Source organism: Passer montanus, unplaced genomic scaffold (genome assembly GCF_014805655.1).
Source record: "Passer montanus isolate IOZ18808 unplaced genomic scaffold, ASM1480565v1 scaffold66, whole genome shotgun sequence".
Lineage (NCBI taxonomy): Eukaryota > Metazoa > Chordata > Aves > Passeriformes > Passeridae > Passer > Passer montanus.
In genome coordinates, this window is record NW_024371704.1 from 1,198,597 (window position 1) to 1,224,133 (window position 25,537).

At 37.2% G+C, this 25,537-nt stretch overlaps 1 protein-coding gene across 3 annotated transcripts in view; it reads right to left on the reverse strand.

The window, feature by feature from the left end:
- SPAG16 (sperm associated antigen 16) overlaps positions 1-25,537 on the reverse strand; it is a 360,194-nt gene that overhangs the window by 328,638 nt on the left and 6,019 nt on the right. For 2 of the 3 annotated variants that reach the window (XM_039728694.1, XM_039728693.1), the window contains exons 4-9: positions 23,596-23,723; positions 19,407-19,544; positions 13,834-13,941; positions 12,484-12,601; positions 11,137-11,206; positions 6,536-6,684 (exon numbers count right to left, since the gene is read on the reverse strand). In XM_039728694.1, coding sequence (XP_039584628.1) covers positions 6,536-6,684; positions 11,137-11,206; positions 12,484-12,601; positions 13,834-13,941; positions 19,407-19,544; positions 23,596-23,723 — 711 coding nt within the window. Of the gene's footprint in view, positions 1-6,535; positions 6,685-11,136; positions 11,207-12,483; positions 12,602-13,833; positions 13,942-19,406; positions 19,545-23,595; positions 23,724-24,632; positions 24,708-25,537 lie in introns of those variants that run through there. The other variant, XM_039728695.1, reaches the window with a different exon arrangement.

Consider the following 25,537-nt stretch of genomic DNA (forward strand, 5'->3'; position numbering starts at 1 on the left):
GAAATGGAGATCTTGGCAGAAGGTGAACATTGCAAAGAGCACTGGAATTGCACAGTTAGAGACGTCGTGCTGGCAGAATTCCCTTCGGGGGCTGCAAGCACTGAACACCTGTCACTGAACAAACAAGCACAACTAAACCCTTCTCCTCCTCTTCCCTCCACAACTCCCACCTGGTTTCCAAGAGAAATGTTAAGGTCTTGACACTTTAATTAAAGGGAAAACAAAGTGTTGGTCCTGAGTTAATGAAATTGCTCAATTATGGTCTCAAAGGCCACGGGAGCCGACGTGACCAGCAGCTGTGCAAGCAGCATGTCACCTCCTGCTCTGGGGGTCTGTGGGGAGCCTCTGGTGCCTCTGTGAAGTTCTCTCTGAACTCAGGCAGAGTCAAATCCCATCCTACAGCCCAAGCTGAATGAGGGAAAGTGCTGCAGGAATTCTGAGGGTAAAGGAAACCCTCCGGCACAACACAATTCCTGACTCTCTCCATCTGTCTGTCCTGAGGAAGACAACAGCAGCTGTTTGTAAAAGCAAAGAAAACCAAATATTTTAAAGTCTTTATGGCATTTTTTTTATATCTGTTACATCTCTGCAAAGAGAACTCAAAGGTTTTTTCTTCAGTTAAATACAGTTTCAGTACATCCCTCTTTCAGGATATCTGCATACAAAACCCAGTAATTTTATTATTTATCAGCAGTTTTTGCAAGTGACTGTAGCAAGAGTGAGATTCACAGCCTCAGTTCTAAAATCTGTCCTTATTGACACTAAATACAGAAAGAAATATATGAATATGCAAAGCCTATGTACAATTAGAATTAGGATCAAATGCATCTTACTTCCCAACAACTCTGTGTATTGGTTCTCCATCTTGGGGTCTGTTACTTTATTATTCTTGGCAGCATGCAGTGACTCAAAATAAGCCTTGTTCTTCAGCACAAAGAAAATCCTTTGGATGGTTTGTGAGGTATTTTTTATCAAGTACCAATGGCTTAAAGAATCCATTTTACTACTAAAAATGCAAGGCATTGGATGTCTCAATTTAACTAAACTGCTAAGGTGGATGGAAAATTGTATAATAAGTTGTTTTTATAATTTGGTCTTGCAACTGAATGAGTATTTCCTCTACAGCTTTATTTGCAGCTAACATTCTGAAGCATTTTCTCATTTCCCCCATGTAGGCCCAAGATCTTTAAAGACATTTGAGCAAATCCTAAAACTAAAGCCATCATCGCATTATCTATTACATTACATAATACAATAGACAACTTTTTAAAAATGCATGAATTTCACCTAAAACGCAGCTTTCTTTTTACCATTTTCAAGTCCATAGCAAAAATATTTTTTAAAAAAATACAGAATTGCTTAACACAACACGTAATTCTCTTAAATTAAATTCCATCCAAACCAACTAAAGGACACATTTTAGATTACATCCAGTTAATCTTGGATCATACTCTATACATTTGAGTCACAGAACATTAATTCTGTAAGTAGAAGAGGTATCATATTCTAAGGATATACATTTTCTTTGCTGCTAAACACACACTGTACTCTGAATGACTTACTGAATTTCTACTTTATTACTACTTGTTCTAACAAGTTGTTTTGTAATTTTGGATTTGCTTTTGGTTTTATTTCTGATTTTTTAAACAGAATTCTTTTCTATTTTAAGGATGCATCCTGTCTCCCCTTGGGGTTCTTTTCTGTACATTACCCAATTTCGCTTTTCACTCTTTCTCTGACAGTTTCATGGACTTCTAATCATTCTTACTGCTCTGGTGTAGATGCTGCACTTTTCTCCTGAAGAGCTGTGATCAGAGTGCACACAAAACTGCAGCCAAAGCCACATGCCACGTAAAACTAGCAAGAGGAATATTCCACATGCTCCAGGCAATATTCCTGGTTTACACTGCAGCACAGTGTTCAGCTATCCCACAATATTATGTGGTTTTCAACTCATGTTAAGCCTGTTTTACACAACATACCCTAGAGCTTACTCTAATTAAAAGCTAATGATCAACTCTTTCTAATCTTCTTTATCTCTATTTGTACATTGGATCATATTTTAAAGGCAGAGTTTTGTACCTCTTCTTCCATTGTCTTTATTTCTTTGGATCAGTTCTCCAATGGCTTTGGAATTCCACTCCTGTCCTCAGCTGCACTCACTGTTCCAGCCCCACCAAACCCAGGCCACTTGGTCTGCAAATTCTGTCAGCTTATTTTCTGTTCCATTTTCCAGATCATTAAGGACAATATATCCCTGCAAAAAAGCCTCTTCAGTATATCTGCATGTTCCTAATCTATTTTCCATTAATTTAAAAAAAAAAATAAATTGTCAGGCCAAATTTCCACAGTTGTTCACAGGAATTAATCTGTGAGACAGTATCCAAAGCCTTTTTAAAACCTAAGTGCTCTTGTACATTATCCATGGTACCTCTTATCCTTCCATGGATGCAATATAGACTGGATTTAAACAATTTTTCCTTGCAAACCCATTTTCCTGGTTAATTCTTTCCCTGCTTTCTTGCAGACAGAGCAAAATTTCAGTTATACACTGCCAGCTTCCTTAGGAATGTAAGTAATAGTGTCTAGTCTATGATTTCTTAGCTTTTACTTTTTATCTCATTTGAAACACAGACATAGTATTTCCTTTTCCTTTCTCTAGGCTGCAGTCTTATATTTGGGTAACTTGTATCAATTTTCTTAGCTCCATGTCTGCAGTTTTATTATCCCAGGGAAAGGCTGCAGAAATCAGCATTCCCACTATTATCTGTCAGTCACCTACTCTCTTCTGAATACCAAATCAGTGTTTTCTTAGCCACATTATTACAAACACAAAGTGACTGTCTGTTTCATTTACAACCCTCCCTAACTGCTTTGGGACCATCTTTCCAATTCTGTCCCCAATACACCTGTGCTAATTTATATTCAAACTCAATAATCTGATTAAGTAATCACTTGGTTTCATCTCCCCTTCTACCTGAGACCAGAGGAACTGCAGTTGTTGTAAATTTTGTCATCTTTTTTTCCATAGAATGAGGAGAAACTTCAGTGTTATACATGTACCCATGTCATATTTTAACCCAAAGAATTATTAATGACAAAAGCCATATCTGTATGATCACTGGATTTTACTTCTCTATTTTTAATATACACAATGGCCATAATTGCAAAATCTGTTCTACAGAAACAGTTAATTCCTCAACTCCAGAAATGTCCAACTCACCTTTAGATAAAGTTTTACAGCAAGTAAAACTTGAGAAAATTAAATTGGGTTGGAATACATGTAGAAATATAATTTAGTGAACATAAAGTAGCTGCAATTGTCCTGCTAAGATTACTTTTAAAAGCAATCAAACATAGAATGTACTCTGAAAGGAACCTGAGAGAATAAAAATAGGAAAGTTTTCAAGAGCATAATGAAATTCACATTATCAAAGGTTCTCTACAATTGTAATGACCTGTGAGTGCATTTTAATTAATTTAAATGTTTAAAGTAGTACTCTGTGCACATTCTTAATCTACGACTACTTACACTATTGATACTGGCTTATTAAGGGCCAGATATGTAAATAGTTTAGACTAATTGTCTGTTACTACAATTTAATTCAGTCTCATAACAAAGGCTGTAAAATCAGGAGAATGCATTCTCTTAGGAAAAAAAAATCCTGTTGCTTTTCCATTTACTGTTTCAGTGATAAACTTCACATCAAAGGGACTCTGTGTTTTAAATGACATGTCAGCTTTTACAGGATATTGCAGCAACACAATATATGTCTGTCCTTGAAGTAAATGTTCTAGCTCAGCTATGACTCATATTTGCATCTGCTTAAAAGCACAGGCATTTGTTAGATCACTCTTTAGCTACCAGACACAGAAGAGATGTTAAATCATTCCCATCACCACAGTTCACTGCTATGTAACAGTACAGTTAATACAAACATTTATAATTTTGTCTCAAGGATACAATCTCATGACAATATAGTGGCTTTTTACTGAATGGGATATAATCCAAGTGTCTGAAATTATAAATTGGATAACATGTTCACTCTAAACTTTTGTAAGCTTTGAAAGTTCACTTACATTTACTGAAGCAGGCCTGACAATACTAGACAGTGAATTTTACCCAGATTTTCCACATCTTCTGCTCTCTTTTTTTCTATTTTGTTGTAAATGCATATGCAAATGCAATTTCAATTGCATTTTTGCAATTTCAAAAAAGGATTTCAATTGCATTTATTTCTTCTCTATATTCTTCACCAAACTCAATGAAAGTGACGAAATTCATGCTCTAAAACTCCGAGTTCCTTTGTGGTATAAAGAGAATTTAAATCAATCATAATCTCAATAAATATAAATCAATTTCACCCTTCCCAATAAAACATTTAAATCACTTTTGGAGCACTTTTCAGTAGATGTTCATGTTCATTCCCACTGAATCATTTTAAGAAAGATTCTAACACACAGCAGAACTCTAAAAGATTTTTGATATAGGTCAGAGGAGATGAGACACCACACAAGCTCAATTCCAAGTATCACAGAAATTCACCTAAGGAAGGGAAGGCTCTCCTTTATGCCTCATCCTTTGGATGGGAACAAATAGTTAAGACACCTAAACACTTGAATAAGAACACACCATTTTAATTCAATACATTGGATTAGAACTGTAGTTCAATAAATGTGCACTACAGGACAGAGTTCTGTCTCTTCTGTTCTAAACACAATTTTAACTCACCTCTTTGCACTCTAGACATTCATCATTCCCTCTGTCATTTATTTCTTACATCCTAAGCAGTTATCCACATGAACTATCCAAGCTGGAATCTTTTATTAGAGGAAAGGAAATATTTAGAAATAATAGATCCAGGAAAAGTGAGGTGAAAAAGAACTATTGTTCCATTTGGAAGAGATGCTAATCTCACACCTAAAGTTTCAGACTATTGCTTAGCCATGGAAAATTCACACATGCCCATATTTTCTGATGCCTTATTTCTGGAACTAGCCCAGTTTTCTAATCCATTGATTAAATAAAGACATCAGGGCCTCTGGTGGGACTCCTTTGGGAAACATAAGATCTGTAAAAACACAGATGCTTGCCAGAACCAGTCAGCTAACTGCTCATGAATTTCAAAGAACAAGAGCCAGACAGGCACACACTACCTGTGCAGAGTTTATATTTTGGGGGTGAAGCATAACTCTGCTCAAGTTTTCCATAAAAATCCTGATGACTTCAGTAGAAACAGAAAAACAAAAACTATTTCTTCTTGGATTACAAAACTGTATCTGTTCACAAGCCAGAATGAAGAGAGGAGGTATCTCTAAGAGTCCAGCATGGAAGTTTTTCACCACTGCATGAAAACCAGGGAAAGTGGAGATGGACTGACTGGCAAATGACTCAGATGTTAATAGGTGTGGGGAGAGTATGGAGAAATTTTTGTTATACATGGTGAAAAATGTTTCAGTAAGCAACAGAAGAGATATGGATACAGATTTTTTTTTTAATTTGAGGTCTCAGGAGCAGAAAAAATAATGAAAACAGAACTAAAATGCTACTTTTGCCTGTGGAGAGGTGCACTGCCAAAGCAAAAGAGACGAAATGCCCTTGCAAAGCCAGCCCGAAGCCTACAAAAATTAATTACCATGGACATATTCGTGTGGAGACAGGGAAAGATTGAAAGATTGAAGTTGCTTCTGACTATATCATCAACTAAAGCTTTTCCTCACAGTTTAAACTCTAACTATGGTTCTCAAACAAAAATAGAGCAGTGCAACAGTTTTGAGAGCTTCTGAAATTTTAGATATTACAATTGTCCTAGGGTGATGTTATGATGCTTGTATCCCCAATCGTGTGTTCTGTTTATGTTGGATATTTCGTTCTGTGCCTTCATAACATCACCCTAGGACAACAATGTTTACCCTAATTTGGAAAAATAAAAAGTATTGTTATGTAGTCCCAAAATACAATGTCAATAAATAAAACAATTAGAATAAATTAAACATTCTTTTCCATAATAATAATAATAAAAATCAATCAGGAATTAATTTTGATTTTGCACAACTTTCTAACTGAAGCAGTAATTCACATCTGGTATACTCAGGTTTAGAAGCTCTGATTATGAGGAAATTACCAGGATTTTGTCCTTAGTCTTGAAGATTTTTTCCCTTTTAGTCCCAGCTGGAAACAGTGTGAAATGCTGGAAAAGTTAGCAAGCATTAGGAACACAACAGGATTTCTCAAGTTACAAAAGAAACAGAACAGAGCAAGAAGCAATTACAGCCAGTAACAATTACAGCTCCTCCTCTGCCAGGTGATTACATTGGATCCTCAAAAAGTAGACTGCTAGCTTCAATTAACCAGAGTTCCTGTAATTCCTTGAAAATTTAATTGTGATAGAAACTTATATTAAAAAAACCCTAAACTTGTTACCTACCTGTCCTATTTACTTCAGCTAAGCAGGATTTCTTTTAATCACATTGGACACATGCCTTTCACCTGTATAAAGGGGACTGATACTTACAGCTGGAAAGAACACAGTACCTTTAGATCTTTCTTGTCCATCTTCTTCTCTGCCTCTACATCTGAATCACAGGGAGAGCTTGCAACAACAAGGAATTTTTGCTGCCTGGCTTCCCGAAGAGCCTTCTGGGTGGGACCTTCAAACCCTTCATTCCTTGTACAATCATGGCCTACCAAAAAAGAAACCAAGAAAAATATCATCAGAATGCTTTTTATTTACTCTTCTGGAAGTTATCTCCTTAGTTTATATTAGCAAGAAAGGTGAAATTCTCAAAGAAACACCACTTTAAGTAAGGAATTTTCCGGGTTACTGTGTCATCCATATAAAGTATTCCAGGGCTACATGTATCTCTGCTCCACAAATAACTTCACCTTATCTAAAGGGTAGCCTAGACTTGGCCCCAAAAATGCAATCATCTTGCAGTACACAGAGAGTCACAGGGAAATGGATGCATTCTTTCACACCCCTCAGAGCTCACTGCATCCTATCCAGTATCCACCACCAATGCAATCTTCTGGTTTACAGCTCATAACTGCTTTTGTTTCCCTCCACTTTCTGCCAACCTTTCAAACAAGGAATTCCTGATATACCTTCCTGTATATCCAACCTGAGTACAACTGGAACTGGTGGAAAGAACTATGCATGGATTAAAAAAAAACTTTTGTATTTCTGTATTCTCAGTGCTTTAAAAGTTGAAGCTACTGTCACAGATATTGTGACTAATAACTGTCTCTGAGGAAAAGTAAACAGCAAAATTGGTTTGCAAGTCTAAAACCTGCTACTCACTTAGTAACTGCTATCCACTAGCATGCTGCTCACAGAATATTTGGTTTGTTGGTCCTTTTGAGATAGACATGCCTATAAAGCAACAGTGTTCTGACAGTTCTGCAGCTTTAAAAGTCAGTAACTATGATAAAAGAAAGAATGAGTTCCAAAGAACTGTTGCACTCAGATGTCAACAGCTTAGGTTCAAATTTTCTATTCTGATTGCATTACACGTGGAATGGCACAACCAGGCTAATTTTAAATTTCTTTTTGCATGACCTTCTAACTGCAATTGCATCAGATCAAGGAAAGGAAAAGCACAGTTAACAGTCTTAGCAATGAGTTAATTCAACCATGAGTAAAGAAACTCATTGAGTTCAACTTCTGAATATAATTGGGTAATAAATAAGCAGCTGTTGTTTTTAGAAAATACAAGAAGAGTACTCAGCAATGAGCAGTTTTATAACATGTTTAGAACCAGCTGCCACAGCAGTGCTCACTTAGGTTTATAAGCAAGCCACAGTCAGCACTGCTAAACTCCTGCAGGCAAAAGGGGTCTTTTTTCAGAGCATCACTTAACACTGTTTTGATCTGTAAGGAAGAGTGCAAGCACTGTAAGTACACACCAATATCCTAAATAAAATACCTCAGCTCTCTCACTTTGATAATTAGAGTCCTCTATGTATGATCTTGCTACCATATCAGGAAGGACCAGATTTAAAACACAGCCAATTTTTAATGCAAGTCTCCTTAAAAAGAAAAAAATCCACTACTTTCTAAAAAGTAATCTGAACTCAAAGTGCAATTTTTTTTCAGAGGTGATTTCTGACTGGGCATCAGAGAGAGAGAACCAGCCCATGGGATGACAAAGTCCTAAAAATAATTGCTAACTAGCTCCTCTCCAACTACTACATGTCCTTCATATCAATTTGAAACAAGCAAAGCAAGAATTAGGTTTCTTTAGGTGTCTTAAAAATTTAAATGTTCTTCTCTTGAAGGATTTCTGTACAAAGCTGAACAGCAGCCTGACAGTGAGACAGCAAAAACTGCTAGTAAATAAATTACATGCTCTGTATTGTGGATGCTATCTTCAATTGCTTGAAATGCAGCAGGATGAAAGCTCCCACATCAAATGCCTGAGTAATAAAGTCAAGAATAGTTGTGCTAAAATTAAGTACTGTTAATTTTTTCTACCTAGCTGCCAGATACAAATTTACAATGCCAACTCACTGTGAATACTAAGAAGTTCCCCTTTGTTCTTTATTCTGCACTATATGACTCAGAGAGAAAAAAAGCAGCCCCAAACTAAAACCAAACCCACAATCACTGAATGGTTTGGGTTGCAAGGTGCCTTATAGCTCATCCACTTCCACCCCTCTGCCATGGGCAGGGACACCTTCCACCATCCCAGCTTCCCCCAAGCCCTGTCCAGCCTGGCCTTGGACACTTCCAGGGATGGGGCAGCCACAGCTTCTCTGGGCACCCTGTGCCTCACCACCCTCACAGGAAAGAATTCCTTCCTTATTTCTAATTTAAACCTATTATCTCTCAGCATGAAGCCATTCCCCCTTGTCCTGCCACCACATGTCCTTGTAAAAAGTTCCTCTCCTGCTTTCAGCAGATGTGCAGAACCTCACAGTTCAGCAAATCCAAAACTAATTAAAAGCCACTCTCAGTGCCCTCCAGCCAAGCCAGCATTCCAGGTGTTCCACAGTCAGGTCAGGTTGTGGGACAAATGCAGCCTCAGGAGCAGTGAAGGGCTGGGCAGAGCCCTCCTCCCTCCTCCAGGCTCTGCAGTGACAGCAGACACCTGCCAGGAGGGGCAGCTCAGCTTGGCCAAGGATCATCTGCCACTCTGTGCACTGTCCTCTAACTCAAGTGACCCACTGCACAGAAGTCAGTCCAGAAGACTGAAAAGTACAGCTGGAAATCTTATAGCTCAGATTTCCAACTCCAACAGCAATCTGAATTTTGAGAAAAATTAAGCACAACATTTCCCCAGTATCCACGAGAAATCCACATTTCTCAGGATTATACTCTCTCACAAATAAGAATATGATTACTTTTCAAGAGGCAGCAGAAAATATTTTAAAGCGACAATATTACCCACTGAAACATGAGTATGACCTACAGAGGGCAATAAAAATTATGTAGTATTAGAGGACAAGGCACTGAAACAAAATGAATTGAAATAGTGATTAATTTATGATACCCAAGGTATGAAGAAAATTAAGACTTGTAGAAGCATGTGGGTGGCTGATGAGCTTAATTTGTGTTGGAGACTGACAAGGGATTTTTTTATATAATTCTTTATCAAATGGCTCCCTTGCTTGTCACTTCTTGGTATTACAAAGTGCTCTCAAGATTTCTGCAGAATAAACAAGACTGAACAGCCAGAGAGTGGTTTTTAGAATCCAACAACAAACAGAAGTATTTTTAATATGAAAAGGAGACAGATCCATCCACACTGTAAAACACAAGCACAGGGAAGATCCCACACTGTAAATCCACAAGCCAGAGGATATCTTAAAAAGAAATTATGGTAATGCTTCCTAGCATCTTCACTCAACTACAAACACCAAAAAAAAACCCCAAAATAAATTTATGTGCCTACTATTCTTTTTCTCTGAGCACAGGGAAGATCCCATACTATAAATCCTCAAACCAGAGGATATCTTAAAAGGAAATTATGACAATGCTTCCTAGCCTCTTCACTCAACTACAAACAAACAAACAAACAAAAAAAAAACAAACAAAAACCCCAAAATAAATTTATGTGCCTACTATTCTTTTTCTCAGCCTTGTGTTTTCTAGAGGAACTTCACACAATGGCAGAAATTCCATGAACATGGGAACTAATGAAGCTTGATTGCCAAAGGCTGGAGTAACTCACTGGCTTTTCACCTGGGGTGTATATCACAAGTACCAAAGGAGGTTTAGGCTTCAACATATGGGGGAAAAAAAAACCAAAAACCAAACCACAAAACGATATTGAAGTTGCCATAATTGGAACATATTCTTCACCTGGAAGTTGTATAGTATTTGTAGGGTTCTCTAACTTCAAGTAAACAGTTCTCTCTGATAAGAGTTCTGCTCATGACTAAGGCAGGTGCCAAATCCCCCTCACATGTGAATACTCTGTTGTCAGAAGATGGAGCTCACCACTTCCCTTTTGCACCATCCCGTTTACTTTCAGGAGAATTTAAACAACCTGGTTTCTTTGAAACTTATCTTACTATCCAATGTAGCTGCAACTGAAAAATAGGCCCTAAATTATTAGTGGGATTGATGCTGTCTGAGAATGTGATAGCATGAGCTTCATTTACTTAGGAAAGCAGAATTGCTAGGGTTTTCCTGATGGAGTTAGGAAAAAATAATGTAAAAATTACACAGGGAAGTAGTGTGGTGCCACACAGATACTATTCCAGCAGGTATTATATCATCTTAGCAATCTTCTGTAAAAATGAGAGTCTGAATTTCATAATACAAGGATTTTCAAAATGTTTCCAGACCACAGTGTATGCTTTCTGAGGGGTGAGCTGGGAAAGAACACATGCACACACACAAAAAAGGGAATATCAGCAGATACAGTAACAAAGTCAAAATAGATTGCTAGGACCAAGTCCTTCCAAGTTACTCATATATTCCACATTGCCTTCAGCAATCTCACTCTCCTTAGTGAACACACTTCAGAATAAAATATTCAAATGATAAAACTTCTGCTCAGACACCAGGTCAGCTGATAAAATGCAGTGCCAGTATTTTTGATTTACTGTTACACCATATTTTGAGATGCATCACATCAACAAAAACAAAACCCATAACCAGTCTGAGCCTGGTGATGAGAATATTTTACCTTTTGTCTCACAGATCTTCTTAGTATATCCAGACTCCAAACTTTCTAACGCAGCCTGCAAACCTATAACCTAATTTTAAAAAGAGAAAAGAACAAGAGGAAGCAATATGAAAACATTACTTTTGAAGTGTCTGTTCACAACACAAAGAACTCATGCTGGTGTACTTCATTAATTCCATGTGTAGTTTTAGAGTCTTGATTATTGTCTCTAAGTTATGTTCATAACTCGTAATTCAAGATTTTGGAAAGACCCAGAGCGCAGAACACAAGCCACCCAGAATCTCTGAAAACACTTTTACAACTCTATTAAAACAATGCAGACATACAGAATATCAGGGTTCTGATTACACCAGCAACTTCTAGAACTGCTGTCACTGCACTGAGCTCAAATTTAATGGCACAATAGGACTTACAGCTTTGTCACAACAAAATATCACAAAATATGGTATTAAGCATTACAAAAACCTCATTGTTCTGGAATGAATACAGTTCATAACTGCAGAGGTTCTACACACACACACTATATATATATATATATGTGTGTGTATCTATATATATGCCCCTGAAATTTCTTAGCATTGGAACTGTTCCATGTTTTGTACTCCTGATTCAGCAGAACTCCATATGGGCATACACTTTCTTTTTCTCTAGGGCATTTTCTTTTCCTTATTGAAATTTCAAACCTATAATCCTCACTGTTCCATAAGTAAGCCCTGAGGTGACCAGAAACTGGAGGCAGAGGAAAGGAGGAAATAAGAGATGAGGATGATCAGGAGAGGGTGTGAGCATGGTAAATTCCTTTCATTTTACCCACATATAATTGATGCTACTGCTGAAACAACTGCAGGAATATTATTGTATAAAATATATCTATATAAAATATAATTTGGGTAAGGTTTTTTCTTTTTTTTTTCTACTTCTTTCCTTAAACACATGCAATCAGGTAAGATTAGAGAAGAAAAAATAATGTTCAAATATTCCACTCAAGACAGAAAAACTGTCTCTGATCTCTTCATGTATTTTTTTTCTAAACTAGCAGGTCACTCCTGGATATATTTAGGAAAATAATAAAATAATTGACAGTAATAAAGGAAGTTAAAAGAAGTACTTCCAAAGGCATAGATGGAAGCATGAGAATGTGTCACTGCTGGCTCATGAAGAGCTGCACTGAGCAAGTACACACAGACATCTATTACTCTGTGGCACCATATTTCACCTACTTTGCTAATATTTCACCAAATCACGCAACTCACAAAGTATTCTGCTTCAGAATACTGCCTAAGCTTTACCAAAGAGAAAACCAGAAGCTCCTTACAGCTGTGCAAGTGGTATTCACTACATTTTTACCTGCCCCATTGCTTTGTCTCTCTCCAAACTGGTTAACATTTTCTGCGTCAGTGAATTCTGGTATTTTTCTGACAGCTGCTTCAGCATTGGTTCATAGGATGCATAATGTTCCTTCAGCCTGTGAGCAAGAGGAGGAAAAATTATTCCTCACAGATGAGTTAAATCAGAGATTTATATCTGCATAACTTTTCCCCTCCCCAAACAAATGAGTAAAATTACCAAAAGGTCAACACAGAGAAGACAGCAATAACCAACCAACTGCAATACCACAACAAAGGGGAAAAAAAAAAAGTTAGATGAATGAATAAGAGGATTCACAGCTTGTTTGGTCACATCTTAAAACAACCCATCCAATTTTGTCCTTTTGATAATCCTTTATACACATAAATTTTGGCTAATTTGTTTTCTTACAAATGGATTGTATTTCACTAGAAGAAAGAGAACTACAGCTGTTATCTGACTGCCAAATAAGATCCTCATCTGGACAAACCAGTCATAATATAATCCTGATTTCTTTCTTCACTGTGCATTACACTGTGAATATTTATGCACTTTAATTCTTCAGACAAAGTAAGATTCAGACAAGAAACACGTGACACCACCAGCTCCAGAATCACTGCATCCTGCAAAATGCTGAGTCACAGAGGAGAAATCAGTGCAGAGTGCTCCCTGGAATCAGCATGCATGCATTGCAAGGGTGGGGATGTAGAGCTGCTATTACATGCACTGGTGGGTAACAATACCAACAGAACTCAGGGAATTGACTGCAGCTCTCTGTAAGCCTCTCCCCAGTGTTATTTTAAAACACATGCAATGAAAAGATTCTAAACTCGGCTCCTATTTAGAAATTAAATCATTATAATCAGTAGCAATGGACTGGTTTGGGCTTATTTGCAACCAAAGCAACATAGCAAGTTTCCTACTCAAAGTTCAAGATGACAGAAAATGCTAAGTATGAGAAGCAGGAATGCAAAGGCTCTGAACTTGGTGTGATCAGTTACCCTTAAAACGGGCAAAACCAGAAATCACCACCTATTCATGGCAAAAGATCTGGGTTAAAAAAAAAAAAAAAAAAAACAAACCAAAAAACCCAAACAAACAAACAAAACGCCCCTCATTTTTGTTCCCAATTATTAGAAATACTATTTATTCATTAATGCATATTGCATCCAATCACTGGAAATTCTTTGATCTGTGTGGCACGATGGTCACATGGAGCTGCTGTTTACCAGGATATACCAAAAGGCAGCTAGACTCACTTCAGATTCCTTAGTGTTATCTCATCATCAGGCAACAATTCAAAATGTTGTATTTAATGCTACATGTAGAGCAACTAAAATTCTTTTGTACCTTTTCAAGTCACAAACCAGCCTGTTTCTCTCCTGGACCACTCGCTTATGATTCATTCGATGGAAGTCTCGTTCTTTCTCCATTTTTAGGAGAGCCTCTTCTATTTTGCTGTGTGAAAAACAGAAAATGCAGGGCAGCAGTGTTAGTCTCCTCCTCTGAATTACATCAAGGATACATATGGAATATGTATGGAATTAATTTTCAGATCTGCACATGTCTACTGTAGCTAAGTTGGAAGTTCTTGGTAGTACAACCTGTGCTGGAGAATATGCACTTTTGAGGTCTTTTTGCTGTCAGCTGAGGCTCAGATCCATGGGTACTCTTCCATTTCCCTCAGATCCTTCACACAGAATCCATAGGGATTCTGGGATTATAAATCTCAGAGTTGAGGTCAACTTTATGCTAAGCACAAGGAGTCTCGTGGAGGTACAAAAATTAATCCTCTTCTTTAAAATTCTGTGTAAAAGTGTATTGATAATACTGATAATAGACCAAAAATACTGACTTTTAAAAAATATTTACATCACATTTGTATTGTTGCCTTGCAGATTAATTTGGAGAGCCTTCTGAAAAAGGTGGGGCCAAAAATGTTTTAGGCTCTCTTCAATCATGTTTGTAACCTGTCCCAGGTGCTCCCTGGATGTGGGAGCAGGCAGCAAAATGACTCTGTTTTAAAATTAATTGTAAATATACTGACAACCTGTTATTCTCTGAGCACATTCTACACACAACCATGGGACACCCTGAGGTGCTCTGCTCCATAAACTTAAAAAGAAAATACCCTGCATATATTCAGTACATTTTCTCCTTGCCTTTACTGATATGGATTTGGCAGGAAAGATTAGCAGATGAATTGTTTAATTGCAGAGGAAGCTTGAAATTAACTTGCACTAAAATTAGATATTTGCTTCTTGCAGAAATAAAGCTCATTTCCTCTGCAAACAGAGCTGAAGAATGAGGTAAAACCAAAATGAAAACTGAGTATGCCAAAATCAGAGGTCCAGGAAGAAGATCCATAACGACCAGGGCATTATATTTAATAATTTAAAATACAGATCATTTATTAATACAAATAATTGATGTTTGCTGTATATGCAAGTTCCCCATTCAAAGCGCCAGAGTGACACGTGTGCATTTCTGTGTGCATTGGTGCTTGGCTGAAGGAGAGCCCAGTGAATTCCTGGCAGCAGCTCTGGGTGAAAGCTGGCAGGGCTGGCCCTCCCAGGAGCCCCGGGCACACACATCCTGCTGTGCACACACACCACGAGCTGGCAAACAGAGCAGCTCCAGCCCACATTAATGATTCTGCTCAGGCTTCTACAGACATTTGAGAGGTAAATGAATCAGTGGTCTCAGGATGGTTCTGGGAAACAACTCCCTCACGACACCACACTCAAAATCTGACTTGCCATAAAGACCTTGAATGCAAACCCTGCCCCTTCAGAGCTCAGCAGATGGCTTGTTCTGAGCATAAAAGATGCTGCTGCACCCATAGAAAAGCCAATATCTATTTCTTTTAGGGAAGATATATGTCAAGGTCTGCAGGTCTCTCCATTTAAACTTCTCCCAAGCAAGTACTTCTGTTAAAATAGCAAAATAGGACAGGGTGCAACAAACCCAAGTAGGGATCTTCAGAGACAAGTTACAAGCCCTGATTCCACTGAATTTAGGTAGGGCTACATTCCCCAAGATGCTGCAAATTGTAGCCTAAAATTTTAACTGAAATAAAGACAGTCTTAGAAAACACATACTTTCAGGGTTTTACTCTATCCAGTTTATGTGGCACTTAGCAGCAAAGATGCTAAATGCACCCTGTAATTAAACAGCTGCATGTAAATATGGTGCATAACACAAAAAGTGTGCACTTTTTTTTTTTCTATGGTGTAAGTGGAAAAATATGTGCAGGAATAGTTAGATTTTGGTACAGAAACAGGAGCTGAACTGGGAATTTTGTTGCTAATGTCACTAACCAAAATAATAAATACGACTTCCAGGATTACATTCTATTTTGACCATTACTTTGGCTGAAATCTGGTTGTGTATTTGTGAGCATGCTTATAAAAAAGAAAGAAAGGTACCTGCAAATCTTTACACTTCCTAACTGAAGCTGTGAACTCAACCACATACCTCAGGCAAAAGCTTGATACAACTTTGATTCCATCTACATAAGAAATTCCTAAACATTTAAAGAGCTTTTAAATATCCAAGTTCACAGTCCCCATGAACAACACAACCTTATCCTGACACAACATTTGTCTGACTGCACATGTTTAAATAAACATGTAACAGACAGGGTCTGGCCATAGGAAAACACAAAAATATCTGGTATTCCAATGATTTTATATCATCATATAGGCAGAGTTTAACATGGTTATGAAACTGCAATCTACTTTCAATTCAGAAAAATGTTACCAGAATATTAAGTGACCAGACAACACCTGATGAATTAGAATTAACAAGTCTCATTTTTAACAGTTAACAATTTTCAGTGTTATTTACAAATTTTGCCTGCATATTGGGAGGAAAGCCCATGCTTCCATTAGGGAAACACTCAGCAGAAATGCAGCCTTCAAGATAAAAGAAAGGGAGCACATTTGAGATACCCTTTAACTAGTGTCACATGGCAAACTAATGTAAAATTATTTTGTTTTCTGTCACCACACAATGGTCATTTTTAGAAATCATTTTAAATAAAGATTAGAAGTGTATCTGAACCTTAAGGTAATAACTATACTTAGTTTTGGAGTAAAAGGATTATGCTGATATTTATTTCTTTTAATGTATGCAGAGAGATCAAGATGTCTTCAGACATTGCACAAGCTATAAAAAATACATGCTCACTATACAGAGGAAATGAAGCTAACTGTAATTTTCTCTTTAAATAATGAAACACCACAGTGAAATCTAACCAACAGCCTGCAATTTACTCAATTTGCCCCCCTGCTTGCAAGCAATCATGTAAATACTGTATTAAAATACCCAAAATACAATTACAGTTAGCTTCTAGACACTAAATGTCTTCCACCAATTGCTAAACAACATTAAAGCAGGAGGTAATTGGTTTACAGTCATTTATCCTGGGCCCCCATACTGCCTAAGTCCCAAATAACACCTCTTCTGCAAGATGGCCATCAAGAGTACCAAGCTCAGAAATACCACATGTAATTAAAAGCTCCCCTCAAATACATTTCACAGCACTGTAGCTCTCAATCAGTGCTTTCTGAGTAATCCATGGAGTAAAATACAGGACTTTCCTTGCTCCCAAATCCTTGGTTTCTAACCAGTCAAATCAGCATTTCTCCTGTGCTTTCAGGCATTGTGCTTTCTGAGTCATTCTCTCTGAAAACCCACGTTGTCCTCCAGGTAATTTTGGCTCCTGCTGGAATATTTACTTTACCACAGCAAAGGCAGTGATTTAAGTTACTGAATGTATGAACAAGAAAAAATGCTGTTAACAGTCACAACCCTAAATGGATTTAGTATAGAATATTGTGACCAGGGTTTATCCAAAACGCATAAAAGAACACTGTAGTCCAGTACAGCAAAAATACTCAATTTCACACATTTCAATTATTTCAGAAGCAATACTGGTTAAATTCATTGATTATTCAAAACAATGTATATGAAATGAATGTCACAAATGCTGAATGTTTAACAGTAGTATCAGTGAGATCTTTGAAAGCTATTAGAAATGAAAAGGCTGAAAAGTGAAGTAGTGACAGAGTTCTGCTGGCACAGACCAAGTTTAACACCTGCCTATCCTGCATTCCAGTAACAGCCGACAGACTATGGACATAAAGCTCTCTTTGCAAGTGGACAAAGTGGGGGTCTGGTTTCAGCAGTGTTTTCACAAGGTACATGCAGAATACCTGCAGGGTGTAACAAGAAACACCAGTGAACAAGATGTGCTCACACAGAACTGCCCTGAATCTCAGTGCCCTCTCTGCAGCACCAAACCAGTGACATGATCCATTTATCTGCCACCAGAGTGTTGCTACTTTAGGTTCCAACAAACACCAGAATGTGAAAAAGCAGGGCCCAGTTTCAGGTTGTGGATTGAACTTGAATGTTGGGATTTTATCTTACAGAGAGCCTGTAGCAACCCAATATACCAGCACTCCTTTCCCTCTCCTGCTTGCTCCTGGTTGCACATTATCATGTTATCTTTAAGCCTTTTAACCAGACAGCTGCTGTTAAAACTCTTCTGGCACCCCATGGAGTAACAAGATATTCTTATGGGAAAAAACCCAGCTCATTCAGACCGTGGTGAACTGAGTTTGAGCTTTATATTGTTAAATAATCACGTAGCAATAAACAAACCCAGGAAAATTCTTATCAAGTCAAAATCCACTCAGGTTATTTTGTTACAGAATGGTCTGCTACATAGGAGGGGTGAAGAGGGGGAGGAAGAGGGAAAAAAGGTGGGGGAAAAAAAAGAAAATAAAGCTCACTGAATTTACTACTAGGAAGGATAAATTTCGTGAGGGCCACATTTTGTCCTTCCTTCTTTTACTCTGCATGACTGCTTCTTACTCTCCCCCACGCATATGAGACACAATCTTTGAGTACCCATTATCCAAAGAAGCTGCAGATTAAAAAAGGAAATGTTTTCTCTATGGTCTGTCTCCTCATGCATCACTGTATTTAGACTACACATATCTGACTTGATTGTTGCCACTGTTTATTAAACTACTTGACTGTGACCAATTAATTCACTAATTTAAAACGTAATAAATCATTACAATCAGAAAATAATTTAATTACCATTATCAACAGCAATGATTATTTAACTTCTATATAGTTTTGTTTCTTTCCATAGAAAGGAACAACATAAATGAAAATTAGCAACTTGAGCAATCCTGAGGAAAATCAAAGAGATGGAATTAACTTTACAGTTCCATGTTTTGAAACCACACACTGGCAAATCTGAAGTGAGTCCATCATTCTCAATGAACACACACATGTGCAAACACAGCATTCCCCAGAAAAGGCCATGTGACATAGGGCTCACTACTACATCTCTCCGTTTTATAGCCTAAGTATTTTAATTCTCTTGACTGAAGTACTGCAGACTTGTAGAATAAACTACTACAATGTACACACAAATATAATCAATGATGGTAATTTACAATGACACACCATTACCACTAGGCCCAGAGTGATAGATTTTTTGTAATTAAAAAAATGAAGAATAAATGTATAGTGATTTTTTTCTTACTCAGAAGGTTTGTGGTAGCTGTAATTTATAGTACTGTACTACAAAATGCACATAACAATTTATTTTTTAGTTCTACCTATTAGGCTCTCATGATTCTCTGTAGTAATTTGTTATGATTACTGGATACTGAAAATTATTTTTGGCCTAGTAAATACAAATAAAAGAAATTAAGATTTACATTTCTAACAGAACTCAGAAAAACTTGAACTTTAATTATAAATGTCACCTAGAAGCAAAAACCTTTGTAGCCAGTATAACAAACAGGAACCTACTAATTTTCACTAAGCACTTGGGTTTACTTTACCTGGCCATCTATTACCACATATAAAAGTTTCAATAAATTCAAATAACATACTTGACAGAGTGTCTGTAGCTTTCCAGATCTTTCTTCAAGCTCAGATTCTCAGTCTCGAGTTGCTCGTTGCGAATGTACACGTCTGGAACCAGCCCAGCATCACCAACCTTTAACACACCTCTCTCTACCAGATCATACCTGGTACAAAAGAAACAGATTTCTTTTATTTACTTTATTGCATGTTTCCATTTCCTCACGTCACTCATGTTTTCCTTCTCATGCTAGCATTTACCTAAACTAGAATCACAGCAATATTTACCATCTTAAAGCATTTACCTTCTATGATCATTAAGAATTCACAGCAGTGAATTCACTACCCCACCACACTGCTAAATTCCACAGCTTTTCATTCTAAAAAGTGTATTGTTCATAACAGGACACATAACAGTACTTCACAGTAAACAATTCTTTTCTTCCTTTCTTCTAAATTGCTTAAATAAAAATTCTTGTTCAAATAGCATCTGTATATACTCACAGTTCTTTTTATCTCAAAGTTTGTTGGTTTTGGGTGGTTTTTTTGAGGACTCAAGCTACAGATAATAAGGATCAATGATTCTGAGCCATCTTCAACATGGAACACAGAGCTCATCTAGGGAAATATCTTCATTCCTTCCTGTTTATTTTCCCTCTCCTTATTTAATTATATTTACCAATATTTACCTATTTTACCAGCCCCTGAGAACTCTTGATTCTGTGATGTAGAAGGCTGAAGGTCACTTTAGTTAAATACTTGCACAGACTGATTTGGATTTTAAGAAGTAAAAGTTTCTGAAGCAGCCTGGAATGCTGGGTAGCACCCCAGGAATTTCTACAGCTCCACCAATAACATCTGCTCATTCAGGATCCTATTTTAGGGCTATCCATCTTTTGGTGATATGTCAGTAAAACATAAGAATACAGTAGAGAGAGAAGAGTGAGACCTCAGCCATGACATCAGCTCACCAGAGGCTGCATGGAGCTGTAAGTAACTTAAATCAGATAAACATCATAACCCCACAAGCACCTTCCCTGTTGGGAAGGTGTTCTGGGTGGGAGATCACTAGAAAGACCAACATGAACATTATTTACCTTTTCAGGTGAAAAATATATTGAATCTGTGCAATTTTTTTTGTTTCCAAGTAATAAGGAAGTATGAAAAGAACAGAAGTAAATAGAAATAAAAATCATACTAAACACTATCTCCTTCACCTGGACATAAGCAGCAGATCTGAAATCTGAAGACAGCAATCACCAATATCATTCATCAATAATCATGCTGCTGAAACAAAAACCATTTCTAAAAAAACCCAACCTTTACTTAACATCCTCCAAAAAACTTAAGGTGAATGTTAGTATCTCTGTCCAAAAGACTTCCTACAGTCAGCTATATATTTGCATTCAGAGGATACTTGGAATGCTCATCCCTCTGAATTAAGCTGTCACATTCACCACCAGCAGATGAAAGGTTTTTGAAAAATTCATCTGAATATGTCCACAGTAAAATCCATTCTATCATCACTTTATTTTCTTAAGTAAATTACTGTAGGAACAGGCTTTAGCATTAAGAAAAAAGCTTAGGGTTTTTTTTTCTTTCCTCCAAACAGTGACTGATGCACAGGTACAATTCTTATCAGAAATACTGCAGATAAGGGCAGCCTCATGGCAGAAATTCACAATCCTACATAGAGTTGTACTCCTTCACTTGCTGGAAGTACTTCTCCACTGAATGCCCTAACTACACTTCATGAAAACTACCAAGTATCTGCACGAAGACTCATCAAACATGGAAAATTGATGTACCTCAACTCCAGCAGAGCTAAAAATTCTGACAGACAATTTTCATGAAACACAATTAATACAAATAAATTCACTCTACCGTTGTGTAAGAACAGGACTGAAAGTGAATGTTTTTGTGCATGTAGCAGAAATGAAAAACCACACAGCAAATAGGACTGAGAAATCTCATTATCTTTCATCAGCCTGGTCCTGTAAATCTCACAGACCTCCTCCATGCTGAGCTGACTGCCAAACAGCTGCTCTTCTCACTTCTGTCATTGCACATGGAAATTAAATTAGTTCCATGCACACACAGGTATTTTACTAAGCTTTTTAGAACTGCTCAGTTATAATTCTTAAATCACTATTAAAAATTAACCAAGAATCTGGAAACCTGAGGAACAGATGGTTAACTGTGATTTTGTCATCAAAGCTCAGTGCAGACTGACTGGAAATAATACATTATTACTATATACTTTACATTATAACTCCCAGAAACTGGATTTCAAAGGAATCAAGCTGCACAGAGGCTCTGCAACAAACTGATAGCTCAGGATGATCTGGGCTCTCAGGATTAGGAGGGAGAGACAGGCAGATGCAGGAATTCAGCTGATCAGCCTCTGCACTTCATACTTAAAAGCTGTCAATCCAGTATCTTCAATAAACAACACAAGTCCTATCAAGACTTGTAGAACAAATGAATGGAAAATAAAATTAGACATTCAAAAAATAATTTAACTGTAAAATTCCCTGAAGTATAATGGGAATAAAAAGTTTATAAGCAAAACAGCAAACATAATTTAAAAAAAAAAATCCACTACAGCTGTTATAATTCATTACTTCATTGAAAAATAAGAGTTTTGGCATAAAATAAACCATAATCAAATCATGGCATTTTATACATCTGGGTAGAGTAATGCTGTTTTTCCAAACTCCAAAATAAACACAGACAATTTGGTCCAATTTAAGTGACCTTTAGATCTCAGACAGACAATAATTTCAAAGCCAGCCTTTTGATAAATTTTCTCTACGTTAATTAATTTCTCATTTTAAATTCCATTAGTACTTGATCACCACAGCATGAGAGCAAGAGTGTCGTCCCAATACATAATGAGGAACCCGAGTACACTAATCTGCTCTCACTTTCATTAATATTGTAAATTATCCATTTCAAACCAACATGAAACATTTTGAAATAAGGTATTAATGCAGCAAGTCTCTATACAGTAAGATTAGATACTGACATGCTGAGCTCATTTGTAAAGCTACTGAAATTAAAAGTATTACTTATAGAGAAAAATCTATGTACAGCTAAGAATTTACAAGATAGTGCCTGTTAAATCCTGCACTTTCTGTTAAAAAGCAATTTGAATTTTGCCATTGATATAAATTCAGACTCTAAGTGCTTCAAAGAAAGCTGTAAGCTTCATAAAAAGGTCACTATTTATATCTGCCTAGTATTAATTATCTTTTAACATAAAAACTATTGGACTTCAAACTTAATATCAGCTACTCATATCAGTTCTTTTGTTGAGAAAGAAAACAAGACTATGTGCTCCTTCTCCAAAAAATCATTTAAGTTCATCGTTATGCTATCATAAAGCAGATCATTATTAATTCCAAAGGCAATGCCTGATTGATGAGTAAGACCAGAGCCTTGCAAATTCCAGAGCACAGATTCCACACCTGAGAATATTTCTAAGAAAATTTAAAAGCGTCAATGCTTTTGTATGAAAAAATAAGATGTTTCTAAATTTTTCTAGTTTTTAAATGACAATTTCAAGAGACTTGACTAAAAATACCTCTCTGAACTTCTCATGTTTGAAACTAAGAACAAGGTTAATCAAAGAGAGGTATTTCCAGAATTTCTCCAACATAACCTGTTGGTTCAAAGCAAGTCTGTAACTTCATGCATTTCAACAGAACTTTATGACAAATGCCATCTTTGGCTCCAAAGCAATTCAGCCCTCCTCCAAAGATTTGCAGCATTCCTAACATGTAATTTTTAATCAACAGTAAAAAAAGTATACATCCTGCAGGATGTATCAAGAGAGTGATGCATTTAAACAAAGGTGCACCTTTAAACTTCTGCATGAAGTATGGACAAAATCCCTGCAGTCTACAAAAGCTTGGAAACTAGATAGCAACACCTCAAGAGTTTATTATTCTTCTGACTACTGTATAAACTAAATCTTAAAAAATAAAGAAGCATTCATATTTGTTAACTGCTGTACCAAAAATTACCAATTAATAAATACTCTGATTATTCTACTTAAACAAGGGTTCCTCATTTTCACCAGAATACATCTGTTTGTTAAAACACTACATATTTGTACTCAGGAGAGCTTTCTGAAAAAATATCCTGAAATATAAAAAATATTTGAATCCTGACCATCTAATTCCCACAGCAACATGGTCAATTAAATTATTTTACCATTCAGTCTGGAAGCAGTCAAGGGTTCTAGACATTCCCAATCTGACCAGGAAATTGCAGAAGAAGTCATCCATTGCTTGAGGTGTGTCTGATATAAATTTCTCAGAAGTCAGAACCGACAGAAAATCCTGAAATTAAATTTTGGTAACTGTTAAACTTAAAAGAGAAGTGTCATGATCATACTTTCTATTTCTGAAGTCATCTAAAGTCACAGATTTACTGGAGTACAACTGAATGTTCCCTTTGTCTTACAGATCCAAATTGAAACCTGTAAGTGATCCTTCTAATGGCAAGGTTTGTGAAAGGTTATAAAGAAATAACTCAAACCCCCCTTTATTTAAGCAGGTATTCCAAACCTGACATCATCTGACAGATCCTTGAAAGTATAAAAACTGATGGATGATCTTTTGTCACTGAGCAGAGTAAAAGTCAGTCCTTATCTAATGAAGAATGTAGCTGTCCAAGGTACCAGCAGAACAGCTTGTATGCTTTTTGTAATGCTGTGTACAGTGGAGGGACAGGGAATCTCCTCTCATCCCCTGATCCCTTAGGAATAATTCTCACAAAGATCAAGCATCCCTTTCCTCACAACATGCACTGCAGGAAGCTGCCAGACAGCACTGCTACAAGTGTGAGCAGAAGGCAGATGGTGCACCAGGGCTTCATGTGCAGCTCCCCAAACAGACAGCTCTGCACAGGGGGTCAGCTCATGGGGCAAGCACACTGCCAAAAGCAGAACCAACACAGAACAGAGCAGTCCTCCTACAGAAAAAAATAAAAAAAAAATCTTTCACAGCTTTCTGATGCAATGCAAATCCCTTCACCCAACCCCACTCAGCACACAGCTTAGTGTTTCTCTCCCAGAGAGAATTCAACATGCAAGGAGGGATGGAAAAAAAGGAAAATGTGACCCAGTCTGAGACTCCTTCCCCACAAAAAACACTGAAAGACAATGAGATGAGACTGCCCAACTCAGCAGCCAAAGAAATGGCATTATTTCATTCAGATATCAAATGGATTGCAGTGACTTGACATACCTAAATATGAGGGTCTTGGCTTTTGGGAACTCCACGTGGGTACAGTGCCAAAATGGAGCATGACAAGCTACTGCACTGCACATGCATCTTGGTGAGAGATTATAAAAAATACCACAAATCTGAGAAAACCCCACTGAGAGATTTATCAAGAGATGCTAAAGGCCATGACTATAAATCATTTCCTCCACCATTTATAAAAGAATCTGTAAGGCCAGGGATTTCTGATAACTCCATTCATTTATGGCTTATTCATGCCCTTAGTGGCAGCTCTCCCACCACGAGTGCATAAATTACCTGGAGATAAAGGCATTTCTCTTGATAAAATAAAAACACTGGAAAAATCTCTTGGCTATTTTGTATAACACAGAAAATGTGGTCTTCAATCCAACCAACCTACCTAATATAACCAGTAAAGATTGCACATGCCTGATGGAGGCCGTGTAACACTGCCTTGTGACTAACACAATATGCCAAGTGCAATGTAATATTTAGCATATTTTCATTACTAGAGCTCCAGTACATCAGGCAGGTCTGTTTTCTAACACAAGAACCAAAGAGTACATGGGCAGACATGCAGCTGCATCCCTTGGCTTGCTTCTTTCTTTACTCCAAGTGAGGTAAATGTGTAATGTTGTTGCTTGTAGTTTTCCAAACACATCTACAAAGCCAGGCTGTGGAAGAAGTGACACAGCTTGATTCCCTTAATAAATGGAAATTTGATAGGAATTCATTTCATCCATGCAGAAGAGAATTTATTAGTGAGATCCCAGCACTGAGCACCTTCAGGAAGCAAAGCTGGAGCAGGGAACAATACAGGGAGAAATTAATTCAGCCTGACAGGCACAGAATCACAACAGGGCCTCAGGAAACCAGAACTGAATTCCCAGCTCCTTCCCAGACTTTGG